A 20,547-nucleotide genomic window follows, 5' to 3' on the forward strand; every position below is an offset into this window, starting at 1 on the left:
TTTGGAGAACACAACCAATTCTGGTTTGTGTAACCTTTAGTGAGTGTACTAATACCTGAAATTCAATTTGATAAGCATTTATTAAGAGCCAGTGATTGCCTACCCAAGGAAATGGGAATACAAGACAAAGAAGAGCAGCTCCCTATCCCAGGAGGCTGTCTAAGAATAGTCTTATGTGAACACAGATCTATCATGTAATGTATAATAAAACCTAAAATGCAAGTGATCCATACCTAACAGTACACACAACCCTTATGTTGCACATTAACTGACATTAAGTAGCAAAAGATTCATTTAAAGGACTATACAGCCTTTGAGATTTTGCAGGCTTCATCGCTTTAAATTTAAAGAACCTTTTTCCTGAAATCATTTTTATAAAGGTCTGTGGAGATTTTTTTTTTTAGTTTTTTTTTTTATGTGGACCATTTTAAAGTCTTTATTGAATTTGTTACATACAGCTTCTGTTTTGGTGTTTTAAGATGAGAGGCTTTGTGGGTTACATACAGCTTCTGTTTTGGTGTTTTATTTTAAGTTGAGAGGCTAGCGCCTTGACCAGGGATCGAACCCACACCTCCTACACTGGAAGGTAAAGTCTTAACCACAACACTGCCAGGGAAGTCCTACATGAAGGCTTTTAAAAGGTAATACTGTTACCCAATTATCAGAATGTATCTCTGAATCTATGACTGAAATATTTATTCCAAGGGTATGTAAATGATATGATATGATTGAGATAGGTGGGGGAAAAGAGTAGACATACATTGAAAAGAAGAAAGAGCATTTCCCCCCCTTGGAATATCAAGTCTTTTTTATGGTTAAGCAAAATTATTTTTTAATTAAAACCAAAAGATGTATAAATACATACTGAAACACAGATGAACCCTGAAGACACTAGGCTACGTGAGAGAAGCCAGTCACAAAGGACCACGTACAGTTCATAACTGTACTTTTAAAAACTGTCCAGAATTAAAAAAAAAAATCTGAGACAGAAAGTCTCAGAGACAGAGACAGAAAGTAGATTAGTGATCTACTAAGTAGTGTCTAAGCCTAGAGGTAAGCAGTATTGATGAGTAATGGCTAAGGGGTGCAAAATTTCTTTTTTAGATGATAAAAAAATCTTCTGAAATTGATTGAGATGATGGCTATAGAACTCTGACTTTAGATAGGTGAACTGTATGTTATGTGAATTCCAAATAAAAATCAAAAACATAAAACCAAGAAAAAAGTTCAACATAGAAAAAGAAGGATTTCAGACTATGCATACCAAACTGTGGGTCAGCTTCTCTTAGGGATATATAAGGAAAAGTTTAAGAAGCATAGAAGCAGGTTCAATAAGTCACCACTGTAAAGTCACACATATGTAACCATGCATCAACGTGTATGCTTGGCTTAAGAATCAATTTTGCCAGTAGTGTATAAATTAGATGAAATGAAAGTAACAAATTCCAATCTTTATCTTAAATCAGTAATTTATACAGTCCAATTTAAAAAGAAATAATTCTTTGCTAAATGTCATGGCAGTCAGGAAATTGCAACAGAATCAAAATATTTCCACAAACTTTTGATTAAACTCAATTAATATATAAAATACCATATCACTTTTGAATATGCTATAGCTGTTATGTTCTGTAATACTGCAAAGAACAAATATGTGAAACAGCAATCTGAGTAAAAAGATACTTCTACAAATAAATTATAGAAACTTATTTCTAATGGTCCAATGAATAAAACAGAATGTTAGAGGCAACCTCCTATGAAAAATAAATGTTGCAAATGTCAGAGAATTTTAACAGATACCAGCTGTAAAACAGTCACTTGGATGAAAAGAAGAAATTTTAAGCAGTAGATCAAAAAGAACATAAAATTAAAAAGACTGAATTTTAAATCACTTGAAGGTAAAAACTGTCTTTAAAAAACTGATTCTATGTTTAAAGAACATTTTTAAAGTGTCCTTTATATATGGACAGAGGGGCCTGGCAGGCTACGGTCCATCAGGTTGCAAAGAGCTGGACATGACTAAAACAACTTAGTACACTCACACACACACATAAGTAAATTTACTATCTTCTTTCTACTCATTTCATTCCACAAATATTTACTTAGTGTCTACACCATAAGCAGGGATATTTATATCCACAGTATATCCATATCGTCAAACTCTGAGTGCATGCATGTTCAGTTGCTAAGTTGTGTCTGACTCTTTGCAATACCATAGACTGTAGCCCACCAAGCTCCTCTGTCCATGGGATTCTCCAGGCAAGAATACTGGAGTAGGTAGCCATTCCCTTCTCCAGGGGATCTTCCTACCCAGGGATCAAACCCAGGTCTCCTGCATTACAGGAAGATTCTGAGCCACAAGGGAAACCCTTAGACAGGGTATGTGTAAGATAATCCACTGGAATACGTCACAGTGTAAATTTTTCTATTTTGGATATATTTTAGAGGATATAATATACTACTATTAGTATACACGTGTACAGGCTGGGAGTATGGGATCAATGAGATGCTGAGCAGGAAGGCTGGGCTTGCAATGCTATACTGGGTGAGTCCTGGTGAGACAGGAAGGTTGAACTAGCCAAACAAGCCACCAGGTGGTAATGAAAATAGGCCACAGAAATAAGGATGCTATCGGCCACCTTTTACGGTTACCTTCTAAATAACCCCTGCTGGCTCTCTGTTGAGGTCCTTTAATGGACTGGAACCTGGTGGTCCGGAGTCAACTGATAAGAAAGTAAAGAGCGCGCAGCCCGGCCCCGCGGTGCCAGAGGATGTGGCCGGAGGCGTGGCGGTGGCGGCGGGGCTGAGCCCAGCAAGGACCGGGCCTCGGGGGCGCCCTCCCCGGCACCGCGGGGAGGAAGATGGAGACACACATCTCATGCCTGTTTCCCGAGCTGCTGGCCATGATCTTCAGCTACCTGGACGTGCGCGACAAGGGGCACGCGGCACAGCCTGCAGGCTCGGGGCATCCACTGGGTGCAGATCCTGAGCTTGCACCTCAGCCTCAGCTACGTGATCCAGGGTATGGCCAACATCGAGAGCCTCAACATGAGCGGCTGCTACAACCTCCCCGACAACGGGCTGGGCCACACATTCGTGCAGGAGATCGGCTCGCTGCACGCGCTCAACCTGAACCTCTGCAAGCAGATCACTGACAGCAGCCTGGGCCGCATCGCCCAGTACCTCAAGGGCCTGGAGGTGCTGGAGCTGGGCAGCTGCAGCAACATCACCAGCACCGGCCTCCTGCTCATTGCCTGGGCCCTGCAGCACTTCAAGAGCCTCAATCTCCACAGCTGCTGCCATCTCTCGGACGTGGGCATCAGGCACCTGGCAGGCATGATGCGCAGGAGGGCCGAGGGCTGCCTGGGCCTGGAGCAGCTCACGCTGCAGGACTGCCAGAAGCTCACGGACCTGTCCCTGAAGCGCGTCTCCCAGGGACTGACGGGCCTGAGGCTCCTCAACCTCAGCTTCTGTGGGGGCATCTCGGACACCGGGCTCCTGCACCCGTCACACACGGGCAGCCAGTGCAGCCTCAACCTGCGCTCATGCGACAACATCAGGGACACGGGCATCATGCATCTGGCCATAGGCAGCCTGCACCTCTCAGGGCTGGACGTGTCCTTCTGCGACAAGGTGGGGGACCAGAGCCTGGCTTACATAGCACAGGGGCTGGACGGCCTCAAGTCCCTGTTTGGGTGCCACTTCTTGAGGTTCTTTAATGGACCAGAACCTGGTGGTCCGGAGTCCACTGATAAGATAGTAAAGGAGAAAGAAAAAGGCTGATATTCCTTGGTTTATGCAGAAAGCCAATAAAGCTGCTGCACGGGGCTTGCTCTGTTCACGAAGGCCTCAGGCGCCCTCTAGATAGGGTGAAGGCACACAGCGCCTTCTCCAGAGGGTCTTAGAAGCCCGGGCAGGAAAGTGAACCCAGAGGACCTCTGCGCTCCAAGGAAATAGCCTGAGTGAGAGAGAGAGAGAGAGAGAGAAAGAGAGACAAAGAAAGCAAGACATGGGCACCAAAGCTCTGATGGAGCAAAGGTGTTTTATTCAACATTGTGTGGGTATTTATACTGTCTTACAAGGTAGCTATTTTCAGCAGAGATAAAATCAAAACTTACAAGTTATCAAGGAAACATGAGGTCATCCATATGAAAGAGAGAGGGTTGTAAATAATCACTTTTACCATATGGTTCATAAAAAGGAAGAGGGTACTTATCACCATATAGAAAAACTAATGAAGGAAATGCCTGGATTCCTCAGCCCCGGGGAGAGGCTTGCCTCTCCTCTTAATTCCTGAATATTCAGGAATTAATAAGGAACAGAGAATTCCTGACAGATCCAAAACAGCACACAGGAAGCCTCCTGTTAAATGCTTCCTGACAGCTCTCCATTATTCCATTGACAGCTTTGCTGAAGTCCTCTGTCCTTGCTCCTAGTGGCTACATTTTCTTCCAGTTATAGGTCACTTTTTTTGGCTCCTTGGCATGCAGGATAACAATAATAAATTCTTATTTGATACTGGACATCACAAATGGACAGGGCTTCCCCGGTGGCTAAGTAGTAAAAAAAAAAAAAAAAAATCTGCCTGCCAATGCAGAAGATGCAGCTTCAATCCCTGGGTTGGGAAGATCAGCTGAAGAAGGAACTGGCAACCCACTCCAGTATTCTTGCCTGGGAAATCTGGGAAATCAAACCAGTGAATCTTAAGGGAAATCAACCCTGAATATTCATTGGAAGGATTGATACCGAAGCTCCAATGCTTTGGCCACCTGATATGAAGAGCTGACTCATTAGAAAAGACCCTGATTCTGGGAGAGATTGAATGCAAAAGGAGAAGAGGGCAACAGAGGATGAGATGCTGGATAGTATCACTGACTCAACGAACAGGAGTTTGAGCAAACTCCGGGAGATAGTGAAGGACAGGGAAGCCTGGCGTGCTGCAATCCATGGGGTCATAAAGAGTTGGACACAACTTAGTGACTGAACAACAACAATAAACAACTAAAAAGCTGGGCAAAATATATGATCCAGCTGTTCTCAGACAGTGGACAGCAGGCTGTGCAGGATGGGATTCTCCGAGAGAGAACTGAGCATCACGACTGTCCCAACTTTCGCCTGGAGACATTTCCAGATCACACTGCAGGAAGGGAAATCTGAAGACAGCAGCTGGAGAGTGCAGAACAGACTTGCCAAAAGGAGACTGACTGCTGCACAGAAAATGACTGTGCCCTTGAGTGCATGCTGGGTGGGGACCCAGTGAGAATTCCAGAAAGATAGCGTGTACACATGACAAAAGGATTAAAATGACAGGCATGTGCCACAATGCGGTTGGCAGCTCATAATAAATTGCAGACCTACCAATGAAGGTAGAACCTACCAGAGAAGGCAATGGCACCCCACTCCAGTACTCTTGCCTGGAAAATCCCATGGATGGAGGAGCCTGGTAGGCTGTAGTCCATGGGGTCGCTAAGAGTCAGACACGACTGAGCGACTTCCTTTTCACTTTCATGCATTGGAGAAGGAAATGGCAACCCACTCCAGTGTTCTTGCCTGGAGAATCCCAGGGGTGGGGGAGCCCGGTGGGCTTCCGTCTATGGGGTCACACAGAGTCGGACACGACTGAAGCGACTTAGCAGCAGCAGCAGCAACCAATGAAGGTAACAAGTACCACAGTTAGCGTGTAGTTTCTGAAATAGTCAAGCTATCAACCTAAAGGAAATCAGCCCTGAATACTCATTGGAAGGACTGTTGCTGAAGCTGAAGCTCCAATACTTTGGCCAGCTGATGCGAAGAGCTGACTCACTGGAAAAGATCCTGATGCTGGGAAAGATTGAAGGAGAAGGTGGTGGCAGAGGATGAGATGGTTAGGTAGCATCACTGACTCAACGGACATGAATTTGAGCAAACTCTGGGAAATAGTGGAGGACCAAGCAACTTGGCGTGCTACAGTATATGGGGTCACAAAGAGTTGGACACAACTGAACAACTCATGAAAAGTCTCCGAGTTCATGAAACACGAGAAAAGACTGAAGAACTGTCATAGATAGGAGGAAATTAAGGAAATAAAACAACTAAATGCAATGTGATACTTTGGCTTAACTGGATAGACAAATGACCTTAGATGGAAAAACACGGAATCTGAATAATGTCTACAGTTTGGCTAATAGCATTATGTCAAGGTTAATTTCCTGGTCTTAATCATTCAAATGTGGCTACATAAGTTATTAACATTAGAGTCAGTGCAGTGAAGGGGATATTCTGCATCACTTTTCCAACTTTTCTGTAATTCTAAAATTATTTCCAAATAAAGTATTTTAAAGTGACTTATTGGAAAAGACCCTGATGCTGGGAAAGATTGAGGGCAAGAGGAGAAGAGGGGTGACAGAGGATGAGATGGTTGGATGGCATCACTGACTCAATAGATATGAGTTTGAGCAAACTCTGGGAGATGGTAAAGGACAGGGAAGCCTGGCGTGCTGCAGTCCATGGGGTGGCAAAGAGTCGGACACGACTGAGCAACTGAACAACAACAAAAGTGCCTTCAAAGAAAAAAAAGCCAGTCGGGCATCTTTTCTACTTGAAGCTCTCAAATGACTTTCTACATCAGCAGTTTGCAAAACAGACCCACTCTTTGTTTTCATAAACTAAAAACTTTACTGGAACACAACCCCACCCTTTTATTTACATATTGTTTCTGGCTGTTTGGGGGGCTACAACAGCAGAGTTGAGCAGTTGCAATAGAAACTGAATGTCCTGCAAAGCTAAAACGTTTGTCATGTGGCTCTTTACCAACAATAAAAACTTTTTGTCAGTTCTCTGACTGAGGGTGAAAGACATTCTTGTGATGGCCTGGAGAGTCCTAAGCGATCTGGGCCAACCCACTCCTCCACCTGCTGCCCACTGCTGAGCCCCTTACCTTCTCTGCTCCAGTCACACAGGCCTCTCCTTGCTGGTTCACAAAACGTGCCAAGCAGTGCTCTCACCTCAGGGCCTTTGCACACACTGTGAGTCCACTTGGACTGTTCAGCTGCTGCATCCTTCAGGTCTTTGCCCAAAGGTCCTGATCACTCAAATAAACCATCCTTTGGCAACCTGGTACTTCCTTTATTATTCACTCTGATTTATTCTCCACTACCATCTAACATATTATTCACTACCATCTAACATATTATTGATATATACTGGCTTTTTTATCTGTCCTTCTTGACAATGTAAGTTTCATTGGGAAGAGGCTTTGTTTCATTCAATGATATGTCTAACACCACGGTTCAGTAAATAACTACAAGCAACTTTTATAGGACATATAGATACACACACACACACACACACACACACACACTTCCTGATCAGCATTTGTGTGATTTATAATCAATGCATAAGTGTGTGTGTGTGTGTGTGTGTGTGTGTGTGTGTTAATCACTCAGTAGTGTTCAACCCTTTGCAACCCCATGGACTTAGCCCAACAGGCTCCTCTGTCCATGGAATTCTCCAGGCAAGAATAATGGAGTGGGATGCCATGCCCTTCTCCAGGGGAACTTCCTGACCCAAAGATCAAACCCAGGTCTCCTACATTGCAGGCAGATTCTTTACTGTTTGAGCTACCTGGGAAGCCCAACATCTTAAAATCTAGCTGCTAAAAAAATTACAGGTCAAAAATACTTCTGAAGCACCAAGACAGTTACCTGTGATTTAAATTCAAGAATAGAAACAACTAATAACTAGACAGATCATCAGCAAGTCTGCAAAAGGCATGAACACTATATTCAATAATGGAAAAGATTGTGAAAAAGAATATATATATATATATGTATCATTGAGTCACTTTGCTGTATAGCAGTCATTAACATAATTCAACTATACTTCAATAAAAACTAATCAAATAAATAAAAATAATGAGGTGGATGAAACTGGAGCCTATTATACAGAGTGAAGTAAGCCAGAAAGAAAAACACCAATACAGTATACTAACGCATATATATGGAATTTAGAAAGATGGTAACAATAACCCTGTGTACGAGACAGCAAAAGAGACACTGATGTATAGAACAGTCTTATGGACTCTGTGGGAGAGGGAGAGGGTGGGAAGATTTGGGAGAATGGCATTGAAACATGTAAAATATCATGTATGAAATGAGTTGCCAGTCCAGGTTCGATGCACGATACTGGATGCTTGGGGCTGGTGCACTGGGACGACCCAGAGGGATGGAATGGGGAGGGAGGAGGGAGGAGGGTTCAGGATGGGGAACACATGTAAACCTGTGGCGGATTCATTTTGATATTTGGCAGATCTAATACAGTTATGTAAAGTTTAAAAATAAAATAAAATTTAAAAAAAAAAAAAAAAGGGAAAAAAAAATAAATAAATAAATAAAAATAAAATGAAAATATAGAAATGATAAAGGCAATAAAACTAAGAGTCAGTTCTTTGAAAAGATCAAAAATGATAATCAGCTGAACAGCATCACAAGAAGTATTTCTACTTTCCCTGATGGCCAGTGAGCTGGAGATCTCAGAGCGGGAGGAAATGGGGAACAGAAAGGAAGGGAAATGGGGTGGGGTAGGAAGAATGAAGATAGGAGACTGCTGTTTTCATTCTATTGGACTCTTGTGCATATATAACTTAAATGCACTTAGATTTGTGCATATATAACTAACACAGATTCTTCAAAAAAAGAAAAGTGTACAGAAAAAATTATTCTTGTGTAATTCCAGAATACAAGTTAAGGGCACAATCTATTGTCTAATGGATTTTTTTTTAATCTCCTCCAGTACCTTCCTCATTTTAGTGCTTCAATAAATACTAGTTCAATGAGTAAAAGCATACTTAGAATGAAATCTATTCTTTTGCCTCTATTAAAAAAGATGACAAACAGATAATGACGCGAGTTTGAGAAAACGTTAAATTGGCCACTGTTTCTGAGGAAACTGCACTTGTCAGGTGCTGTGGGGTGGAAGCAAGTCCCGAAGCCTTCAGGTCAGAACTCCCGGCTGAACGCACAGTGACTGTCTAACCAACAAAGACTAAAGTGCTCACACAGAGTTCACCCAGGAACACCGTGCTGACATCACACATGCTCACCGCTGAGAAACAGCTACGACTGCAAACTCCACTTTTGGTAAAGCCAAAATTAATAACCAAAATTCTCACACTCAAAAGGAACCCAGTTTGATTCCAGTAATCCAAGGTCACATGCAGAATCGTGAAGACTAGCTATATTTGCAGGAAGCAGCCAGACTCTGTGGCAGTTACAAAGGCATGGTCTTTGATAAAAAAAAAAAAAAACAAATCACCAACTAGCCTGTGCCGCCTCCTCCTATAAATCAGGAGTCTAGAGAAAAAAGCCATTTCCTTCAATGATGATTCACAAAGAAGGAACCAACACAGCAACTACGGAAAAATACAAGAAATAAAAAAGGGCTTCAACAAAACCTGTGAACAAAAATAACTATGTCAATAGCCACAAAACAGGTGAGAAATAAGGACCAAATACTTCTTCATTAATTTAAAAGAAAAATACACTCAGTTGGAGCTGTTGTGAAGCAACTGCAGATAGTAGAAATGATTGGAATGATTCTAAAATATACACAGAAATGCAAAAGACCTAAAGTATCTAAAATAATCTTGAAAAGAAGAGAACTGGAGGACTTAATCTTACCTGACTTCAATACTTTAAAGTTATAGTCATTAAGACAGTGAGGAGTTTGTATAAGGATCAACCTACAGATCAATGGAATAAAACAAAAAAAAGACCCACACTTATAGGATCACTGGATTTTCAACCAAAGCACCAAAGAAATCCAATGGGGAAAGGAACATGTTTCAGTACCTGGTACAAGAGTAAATGACATCCATATAAAAACAGTGAACTTTAACATGACCAAAAAATTACCACTAGATGGACTGTAGACCTAAAGCAGGAGTTGAAGTGTGAATTTTTCAGGGAAGAAAATCTTTATGATTTAGGGGGAAGTAAGGGTTCCTTAAGTCATGGAGAGCAACAGTCATAACTGTTGACAAAGTCATAAACATTGACAAATTAAACTTCATCAAAATGAAAAGGTTGTGCTCACTAAGACAAGGCAAAAAGATGCACAGACTTCCACAGATTGGGGGAAACATTCACAAAATCACGTATTTGACAAAGCAATGGCATCCATTATATACAAAGAACTCTGAAAAACTCAACACTACCATCCAAATTTTTAATGGGCAAGGTTCAAATAATGATAGATAGAGATGTAATAAACACAAACACTAAAACATTAGTAGAATTCAGGTAGTATGTAAATAGGTATTTACTGTAAAATTCTATCAATTTTGTTGTATGTCTTAAAGTTTTCATAATAAAAGGTACCATTCAAAAGTTCTTTCTTGAAATTAAAGAAGACTTGACTCTATATACCTAAAGAATATATCGTGTGCCAGGGAAAATCATCCACACATAGTTGTTAAAATCAAGACACATTATAGCAAAATTAGTAGGCTTTAAAACTGAAAAATAATCTTTTGGGCAATCAGACTAAATATGGATTACTTGTAGCAAAAAATAAGAAAGCTGGAATAACATCTGTCTAGTTTCAGCAACAGCACTATACTACTCCCCTAACCTCTTAAGGAAAAAAAAAGAAATTCCTCACATGAACCTTTCTTGAGGAAAACAAGAAAATGAACTTCAATCAACAGATTTAAGTAGGTTAAGCAAGTAAGTAGATGGGGTTCCCAGGTGGAGCTAGTGGTGAAGAACCCGTCTGCCAATGCAGAAGATGTAAGGGACACGGGTTCAATCCCCAGGTTGGAAAGATCCCCTGGAGTAGGAAATGGCAACCTGCTCCAGTACTGTTTGAAAAGGTCCATGGACAGAGAAGCCTGGCGGGCTACAGTCGCTGGGGCTGCAAGTCGGACACAATTGAGCACACACACCAAGTAAGTAGCTACACTATGAAGCATGAGGACCAAACTTCTCATCGTTGGAGAAAAAGAGATAAAACTAAGGAATGAGCTTGGAGGCCAGAATAAACCCTGTGGTATTGGGCTGTACCTACCAACAGACACACACAGGATGTACACAGATGTACACTATGGCCATGTAAGATGCTGACATTTGGGGAGATCGGCTACAGGGTATCTGGGAACTCAGTATAACTTCTGCAAATTTCCTACAAGTTGAAGATTATTTCAAAATAGTTTTTAAAAATGAAATGTGAAACTTCCCCCCCAAAATAACCAATGCAAAAAACAAAAAGCCCCTACCAACAAGAAACTTGAAGAACACTCTTGGTCATCTCCTTGGTCAAAGAGGAAACACAAACCAAAATCACAGATGGTGCAGGGTAGGGGTAGGAAATTAATAGATACAAAAAATATAGCCATTTATAATGACTTTAAATGGACGATAATCTGCAGAAACACTGAATCACCATGTTGTACACCTGAAACTGTAACACTATAAATAAACTATACTTCAATTTAACAAATCATGGACTAATAAGAATTGAAACATTTCACATTAGAACCTATGGGATACAGCTAACACAGTACTCAAAAGAAAATTTATATCAGTTCTTATATTAGCAAAAGGAAAAAATAAATAGCATATAATAAATCAGTGTAGCATCTGGGTCAAGATGTTTGCAAAGTATAAAATGGGACCAACAAAAGCAGAAAAATTAATAGTGTTAAAAGCAGACATTAATAAATTAGAAAACAAAAAAGAGAAATAATGAACCTAAAAGATGGTTTAGAGGATAATAAAACCAGACCCACTGGCTAACCCATCAAAGGGGAAGGGCATACACACACACACGAACAAACAGATTACGGCGAAATCATCACAAAAAGAACAAGTACTTTGCTCCACTCTATATGAAGCAAATTTTCAAACTTTTATAAAATGAACCCCTTTCTAGGAAGGCATTTTATCAAAACTGACAAGAAACCTAGGTAGCTCTTAACTGTTCTAATATGAAAGTCTGTTAGTATTTTATCATCCATGTAGAAATGGGGAGAAAAAGAACACATCCACGCCTACACTCGTGAAGCATCTCTGAATGGGGAGACAACCATAACAGGTGAGGGGGCCGTACAGAGCGCCGTGCTGAGTGAAGGCAGGCAGAGAAGGGCACGCATCACACGCCACCCCTTACATGTGGAATCTAAAGAGAAATGATGTAAACGGATGTATTTGCAAAACAGAAACACACTCACAGACTTAAGAGAATGAACTTACCGTTGCCAGGGGTGGGGTAGGGGGGATGGAGGCGGGAAGGGATAGTCACGGAGTTTGGGAGGGACACATACACATGGCTGTGTTTAAAGTGGATCACCAGCAAGGACCTACTGTAAGCACAGGGAACTCTGCTCAGTGTTATGTGGCAGCCTGGATGGGAGAGGAGTTTGGGGGAGAATGGACACATGTATATGCATGGCTGAGCCCCTTTGCAGTCCACCTGAAACTATCACAACATTGTTAATTGGCTAATGTCCAATATAAAAGCTTAAAAAAAAAATCCAACAACAACAGGCAAGGGGAACAGCCTTACAGGAGAGACTTTTTGAGGTATATAACATGCATTTATAATTTTTAAACCATATGATCCTATTACCTGACCAAAAAATTAACTAAGTAGCAAATAATTTTCCTTTGCAAATAAAATATAGAACAAAAAATAAAAATCCACAGCAACTGGATCAATTCTCTCTGGTTATTATTCAATTTGTTTTCATTTACAAATTTACCTGCTCTGCAAATCCTGCCCACAGGCCTGCTAACCAACTAGCACTACTGACTCAATTTAAATCAAAGAATTTAAAGAAAGCATACGAAAGGTCTCTGGCACTCTCACCGCGAAACTCAAACTAGGACGTGTGCAGCAGTAAAACTGGAAACCGAAGAAAAAGCAAAACTTTCTCACGCCAAATATTAAAACGCTCCAAAGAGCCAGAAAGTCTCTAAACTCAACTTTTCAGAGACTACTTTTAGGTATTTTTCCAACATGATGAATTTGTTATTTCGTTGTAGGATCACAACTTGAAATCTATTGTTTAGGAACTTAAAAATAATTACATATGGCTTTCAGATTGTTTCTAGGCAAACAGGATCTTAGCTGGAACCAACAGAAATTGACTCAGGTAGAATAGTTAGAAAAACAATTTACTGAAGACTACTGGTTAGAATTCACAGAACCTCCAGTGAGGCTGAGGAACCAGGCTAGGAAGGCAGCAGAAATAAAGCGGGGCCAGAGCCAAAAATCACAGAATGGTCACAATGCCATAGCTTTCAAGTCCTCACCATCCATCAATAGTCGGTGCTCTGGACTCTGCCCCTGTAGTCCCTGGAGACCCCAATACCACCACTGTCCACCACCAGAATGCACTGTCCATGATCTCTGCTTCTTTAGAAAAATACTGCTAAATATATTTTCCAATCTTTTGCTATTGGCATTTAGAAGTATAAACTGATCCTGTATCCAGCCACCTTAATAAATTCCCCTCTTACTCAAAGCAATCTGCCTGTTTTGGAGGGGTTTTCCATGTCATCTGAAAAAATTGAAGCTCCATGCAAAGTCCGGGAAAGGAACAGCCACATAGCTGAGCTTAGGTCACATGACTGAACGAGTCAAGCAAATATCTGGCATTTTTTAGTTTCCACAGTGGGAGGAAGACACTTTCTTTCAACAAGATTCATTAAATGGGGAATTCTCCAAAGATAAGAAAGGAACGTAAAAAAATAATTTTTGCTAAAATTCAGAGTATACTGTAGGAAAATATTCTGCCAGAAATGATGGTGACAGAAAAAATATTATAGAAATGATTCTGAAATAAGAAATATTATAAATTAATAGTAAAATATATACATAAAAATAAGACAACCGAGGATCACTGGGATACAAAAATAAGAATTATGTTCTAAGTGTAAGGAAACACAAGAATGATGCAATCTTCAAATAGGAATACCACCCTTGGTTGGTATCACAGATCCTTCAGAGCATGTGGCATTCATTCCTCTCTACTCCTCCTGCAATTTCAGAATGCAGTTACTGAACTCTCAGTAATGCACCAACAGCCAACTGTTCAAAACTCTGAATTTTCTGTAAATGTCTCATCAAGTTAAACCAATGGATATTTAAGGAAAAATCATCAGAGAGGAACAAAGAAATAGAAACACAGCAAACGATTACTTTTCTGACTCTCCTTTCTTCCCCAAGGGGCATCTTACGGTCCCCCACTTTAAGGAAAAAACACAAAGAACAGAAAGTCGAACAAGGATGAAGAGACTATGACTTCCTTCACTGCCTACGTGTATTCTTGTCTAGTTTTTTCATTTCTAATTTTCTCCTCACATGTTAAAGTAGACTCATGGTAATTCATACTTTTATAAAAGCTGAAAAGGTTAGCCAAATTTACTTTGGCCAATTCACTCTAGGTTAATTTCAAATGGGAGAGTAGGGGAAACTTTCATAAGAGGGATGAGCTGGGAGCTGAAGGAGGAATAAGAAAGAAAAAGGAAGAAGCAACGTTTAGGGTGAGGAATAACACAAAGGGAATCAAGACCATCCAAGGTCTATGTAATAAACTGACAGCAGAATGACCAAAGCCCAGACCTACTAACACCATGATGTCAAGTGAGAGTGAAAGTCGCTCAGTTGTGTCCGACTCTTTGCGACCCCATGGACTATACAGTCCATGGAATTCTCCAGGCCAGAATACCAGAGTGGGTAGCCTTTCCCTTCTCCAGGGGATCTTCCCAACCCAGGGATCGAACCCAGGTCTCCTGCATTGCAGGTGGATTCTTTACCAGCTGAGCCACAAGGGAAGCCCACACTATGATGTAAAGAACCTTTAATAAACAGACCAGAAACCTGGAAGAGAGGCAGTTTGGAGAAACCAGATTAATTTAGTTAGGGACAGATTAAGAGTTGCCCATAAAATACTTCAAATAATGTTATCAAGTCAGCAGTTGAAAGTAGAGACTCAAGAAGAAGCCAGAGATCTAGATTAGGAACCACCTTACACGAAGATCATGGTCACAGTCATAGAACACACATTTGGGAATAGTATTAAATGAGTCCCAGGCTACCAGACACTTAAGTGAAAACTCTTAATCAATGTTGAACCAAATGTGGGGATTAATAATTTTATACTGGGACTTTCCTCAGTGTGATCTCATTGCACCTCCCTGCAACAGCGTTGACCTCAAAGGCATTATTCTCCTTTTAAAGATGAAGAAACTGAGGCTGACCAAAAGACTATCTGCTCCAATGGCAGAATCCAGACCCTGAACACAGGTCATGTGACTCCAAACCCAGCATTATTATATCTTAGTGATCAGAGAAATAGCTACAGCAAGAGGGCCTGAATCTTCCTAGTGTTCAAAAGCTATAACAAACCTAGACAGCACATTAAAAAGCAGAGACATCATTTTGCCAACAAAGGTTCATACAGTCAAAGCTATGTTTTTTCTAGTAGTCATGTACCCATATGAAAGGTGGACCAGAAAGAAGGCTGAGTGCCAAAGTATTGATGCTTTCGAACTGTGGTGCTGGAGAAGACTCTTGAGAGTCCCTTGGACTGCAAGGAGATCAAACCAGTCAATCCTAAAGGAACTCAACCCTGAATATTCATTGGAAGAACTGATTCTGAAGCTGAAGCTCCAATATTTTAGTCACTTGATGCAAAGAGCTGACTCACTGGAAAAGAGCCTGGTGCTGGGAAAGATTGAGGCAGGAGATGGGGAGACAGAGGATGAGATGGCTGGATGGCATCACCAACTCAATGAATATGAACTTGAGCAAATTCCGGGAGACAGTGAAGGACAGGAAAGCCTGGTGTGCTGCAGTCCATGGGGTCACAAAGAGTTGGACACGACTGAGCAACTGAACAATAGCAAGGGTTTATCTCTGTCTATAAGCTGAGTACAATTTTTCAAATGAGTAAGGATAGTTTTTTATTCTATAGTTTTTAAATTTTAAGGCTTTTTTCCTGATAAAAATCAATACAAGTTCATTGCAAAAAAGTTCTAATCTTAGGTCTTCCCTGGTGGTACAGTGCATGAGAATCCACCTGCCAATGCCGGGGACACAGACTTGATCCTTGGTCCAGGAAGATCCCACATGCCATAGAGCAACTAAGCCGTGCCTCAAACTATTGAGCCCACATATCCCAGAGCCCATGCTCCCCAACAAGAAAAGCTACTGCAATGAGAAGCCCGGCACCACAACTCGAGAAAGCTCCCACACAGTAACAAAGACCCAGCACAGTCAAAAATAAAGAGATAGCAATTTTTTCAGTTTTAATTTTACAAAACTAAATGCAATATAAAGTGGTATCTTCCCATAATCCCCGTTCTCAAGATATCTGCTACTAAGAAAGTCTAAAAAAGAGGGGATATATATATATAAACATATACACATATATAAAACTGACTCACTTTACTGCACAGCAGAAACTAACACAACATTGTAAAGCAGTGAGACTTCAATAAGAATTAATTTTAAAAATGGTTCCCAGTCTATTTCACAAGACCATTTTCTCCATTCATTTGTCAATGCACTTTAAGAGCTGTATGAATGTGTCATGTGCTGGAATATACTTAAATACTCAAAAATGTTTCTACTGGATCAATTTTTAGAAGCAGGATGTTTGCTCACAGAGGAGACCTGACATTTTAACAGCGACTGACAAACTGCTTTCTAAAGAGGTTGTACCAATTTCTACTGATACACAATGTGTGATTGACAAATCTGATTAATTAAAATGTAAAATTTCTATAACAGACAAAAACATCATAAACAAAGCTCATGAAAAAAACAAACTGGACAAGAGTTAAACAGTCAGAGTTCATTCATATGAAAATTTCTTATAAAGCAACACTTACAAATGAAAATGAGCAAAGGCTACTCAACATCACTCATTATCAGAGAACTGCAAATCAAACCCACAATGAGGAACCATCTCACATCTGTCAGCGTGGCTGCTACTGAAAAGTCTACAAACAATAAATGCTGGAGACGGTGTGGACAAAAGGGAACCGTCTTACACTGTTGGTGGGAATGCAAACTAGCACAGCCACTACGGAGAACAGTGTGGAGATTCCTTAAAAAACTAGAAATAGAATGCAACCCAGCAATCCCACTGCTGGGTGTACACACCGAGGAAACCAGAAATGAAAGAGACACATGTACCCCAATGTTCGTCGCAGCGCTGTCTACAACAGCTAGGACATGGAAGCAACCTAGATGTCCACTGGTAGATGAATGGATAAGAAAGCTGAGGTACACATATGCAATGGAATATTACTCAGCCATACAAAAGAACGCATTTGAGTCAGTTCTAATGAGGTGGATGAAACTGGAGTCTATTATACAGAGTAAGAAAGAAAGTCAGAAAGAAAAACACCAATACAGTATATTAACGCATATATACGGAATTTAGAAAGATGGTAATGATGACCCTATATACAAGATAGCAAAAGAGACACAGATGTAAAAACCAGACTTTGGACTCCGTGGGAGAAGGCAAGGGTGGGATGATTTGAGAGATTAGCATTGAAGCACATATATTACCATATGTGAAATAGATGACCAGTCCAAGTTCAATGAATGAAGCAGGCCACTCAAAGCCGGTGCACTGGGACAACCCAGAGGACGACCCGAGGAGGAGGGAGGTGGGAGGGGGGTTCAGGACAGGGGGACACATGTACTGCTGCTGCTAAGTTGCTTCAGTCGTGTCCGACTCTGTGCGACCCTATAGACAGCAGCCCACCGGGCTCCCCTGTCCCTGGGATTCTCCAGGCAAGAACACTGGAGTGGGTTGCCATTTCCTTCTCCAGTGCAGGAAAGTGAAAAGTGAAGTCACTCAGTCATGTCCAACTCTTAGCAACCCCATGGACTGCAGCCCACCAGGCTCCTCCGTCCATGGGATTTCCCAGACAAGAGTACTGGAGTGGGGTGCCAAGACACATGTACACCCGTGGCTGATTCATGTCAATGTATGGCAAAAACCACCACAATATTGCAACTAGCCTCCAATTAAAATAAATGAGTTAAATAATAATAATATTATAAATACAAATGGCCCAAATATATATAAACCATGTAAACCCATTCAATCGACAAATCCAAATTAAACAAAAGCAATGTATTATCATTACCTATCGAATTAGCCAAAATAAACTTAAAGAATAATAACATTATCTCACAGAGCCTGGGGACAGGGTACCAAGCTCTCTCCCAGACTGCTGAAAAGGGACACGAGCAGCTCAACTTCTGCACGGCATCTTGCCCAGGTGTGAAAATTTAATGTATGTGGACTCTACCAGTAATTCCATGTTAGTTAGGAATTGATAGTTAGGAACTGATCCTGCATCAGTACCAGCCAAGTGCACAGCCATTCATTTATACTCATGTTCAGTGCACTGTGAAAACAGCAAAGGTGTGAAACAGTCTAAATCTGTCAATCAGAAATTAAATCAAGAATGTTAAAAACCATACAGTGGAATGTTATGATGCCATAACAATGATGGTGTGATAGCTATCTGTTTTAGCTTGGGAAAATGTCCATGCTACTAAGAAATATAGAGAACAATTCCATTTACATATATGTATACAGCCAGGGGAAAAATTTCTTAAGATACATGTATTTCATATTTCATACCTCAAGATATATGTATTTCAAAATAGTGACAGTAGTTATATGTATATGGAGGAATTACAGGCAATTTTTCAACAGATATTTCTGTAATGTTTTGAACAATATACATGTGTTTATTCTTTATATATAAACAAGAACATTTTCATTTAAAAAGAGACAGGAAACACTGAAAAGTTGGGAATCAGTGGGCCAGAATCATCAGATGAGGTTATAAAACCTTCTTATGTTCTGAAATTCTATATAATAATTAAGGAAATATTTATTCCAGGGTGCTTCTTCCTCATTAAAAAAACTTGCTCCGGATTTACTCTTTCCCCATATCTTTTGAGGAGACTAAAATAAAACAAATTTAGTATTTATCATTAACAGGATGATTTTTCACTTTTTGACTTTTTAAAATGTATTTGTTTTTAAATGAAGGACAATGGCTCTAGAGTGCTGTGGTGGCGTCTACCGAACACCACCATGAATCAGCCATAGGTTTACAACCGTGTGGCTGCACCTTGGGAGCACAGAGAAGGGGTAGAGAGGATAGAAATGACAGAAACCCCAGCCGAGGCTAAACCTTTCTCAGGTTTCAAAGCTCCCAAAAGACATCAATGCAAATCTCCAAGTTCAGGTCCTGGAGCTAAAAATGGGGACTCGTTCGTAAAGGATCTATATATATAATATCATCCAACTGACAACAGATATTACCATTCCTGGATTGTGAATACAGAAAGGAAGTGAATGCAAAGATTACAAGTTAGATTTATATTTAACTGTCAGATGGAATAGACCACCTAACCTTTGCTGCTGCTCATCACATTTTACACAAAAAGTTTATAAGAGCATATTCAAAATATGGTCTCAATTCTTACAGATTATACGTGGTAAAAATATATATATATAACAAATAATTACCTCTCCTATGAAGACTACTATAGCACAGTCCAACTTCTCTTCAGGATACAGATTATCAATAAGGGAATGAAGAGTTTCTATGAGGTAAGATTTAACTTCTCTCTTCACTGTAGGAATTCCCATTACTATTGAAACTGAAACAAAAAAATGATAGTAATTATATTAAAAGATGTCACAGAGACAATGCAGAAAAACTCCACTAGTTCAAAATTATACCCTCTAAAATTGATAGAAAGAATTGGGTGATCAAAATATACTACATTTCAGAAAGAAAAATAATCAAAGATATAATATACCTATTACACAGTAATTCTTTTCCATATGGCTTCTTCGTAAGGAAAGCAATAATGTCAAAGAACTGATAAAGATGAAAGACATTAAACCGCACAGGAAAAATGGACAGTAAAGTATCAACAACAGATTTTATTATACAACTGAAACTTAGAAATATTAAACACATCCTAAAAATTAATGTCTCACATGTTATGTATGAGGCACCCTAAGGAGGACACAACAGCCCTTCTGTGGCTTTTTTCCAAATTCATAACCCCAATCTAACCATGAAGAAATGTCAGACAAATACAAACTCAGGGGATACTCCACCAAGACCAGGAAAGAAAGGATGAGGAACTGTCCTTGACTGGAGAAGACTAAGGGGACCTGACAAGTACATGAAATACAGGATCCTGAGTTACATCCTGGAACAGAATAACAGCAACAACAGTAATAAAATGACAGAACCTGAGTAAGAGCCAAGGTTAACAGCATTAATGCTAATTTCCTGGTTTTGATCATTATACAACAGCTACATAAGGTGTGAATATTTACAGAAACTAAGTGAGGTAATGCAGAAATTGTGTTCTGTTTGTGCAACTTAAAGTCTTAAAATTACAGTCAGGTCTACCATAATGCTTGTTTTAAAGCATTCTTCCGACATGATGAACACACTAGAGAACAATCTGAGCATGATGTGGATTTTATGTCGGCTTTTATGCAAT

At 40.3% G+C, this 20,547-nt stretch overlaps 1 protein-coding gene and 1 pseudogene across 4 annotated transcripts in view; one reads left to right on the top strand and one right to left on the bottom strand.

Moving 5' to 3' along the window:
• Positions 1 to 20,547, bottom strand: part of MGAT4A (alpha-1,3-mannosyl-glycoprotein 4-beta-N-acetylglucosaminyltransferase A) — a 124,867-nt gene that overhangs the window by 35,837 nt on the left and 68,483 nt on the right. For all 4 annotated transcript variants that reach the window (XM_044925633.2, XM_025260681.3, XM_044925634.2 and 1 more), the window contains one exon: positions 19,550 to 19,683. In XM_044925633.2, coding sequence (XP_044781568.1) covers positions 19,550 to 19,683 — 134 coding nt within the window. The remainder of the gene's footprint in view (positions 1 to 19,549; positions 19,684 to 20,547) is intronic.
• On the top strand, positions 2,859 to 3,780 carry LOC102415900 (annotated as a pseudogene).

The sequence above is a fragment of the Bubalus bubalis genome, chromosome 12, assembly GCF_019923935.1.
Source record: "Bubalus bubalis isolate 160015118507 breed Murrah chromosome 12, NDDB_SH_1, whole genome shotgun sequence".
Classification (NCBI taxonomy): domain Eukaryota; kingdom Metazoa; phylum Chordata; class Mammalia; order Artiodactyla; family Bovidae; genus Bubalus; species Bubalus bubalis.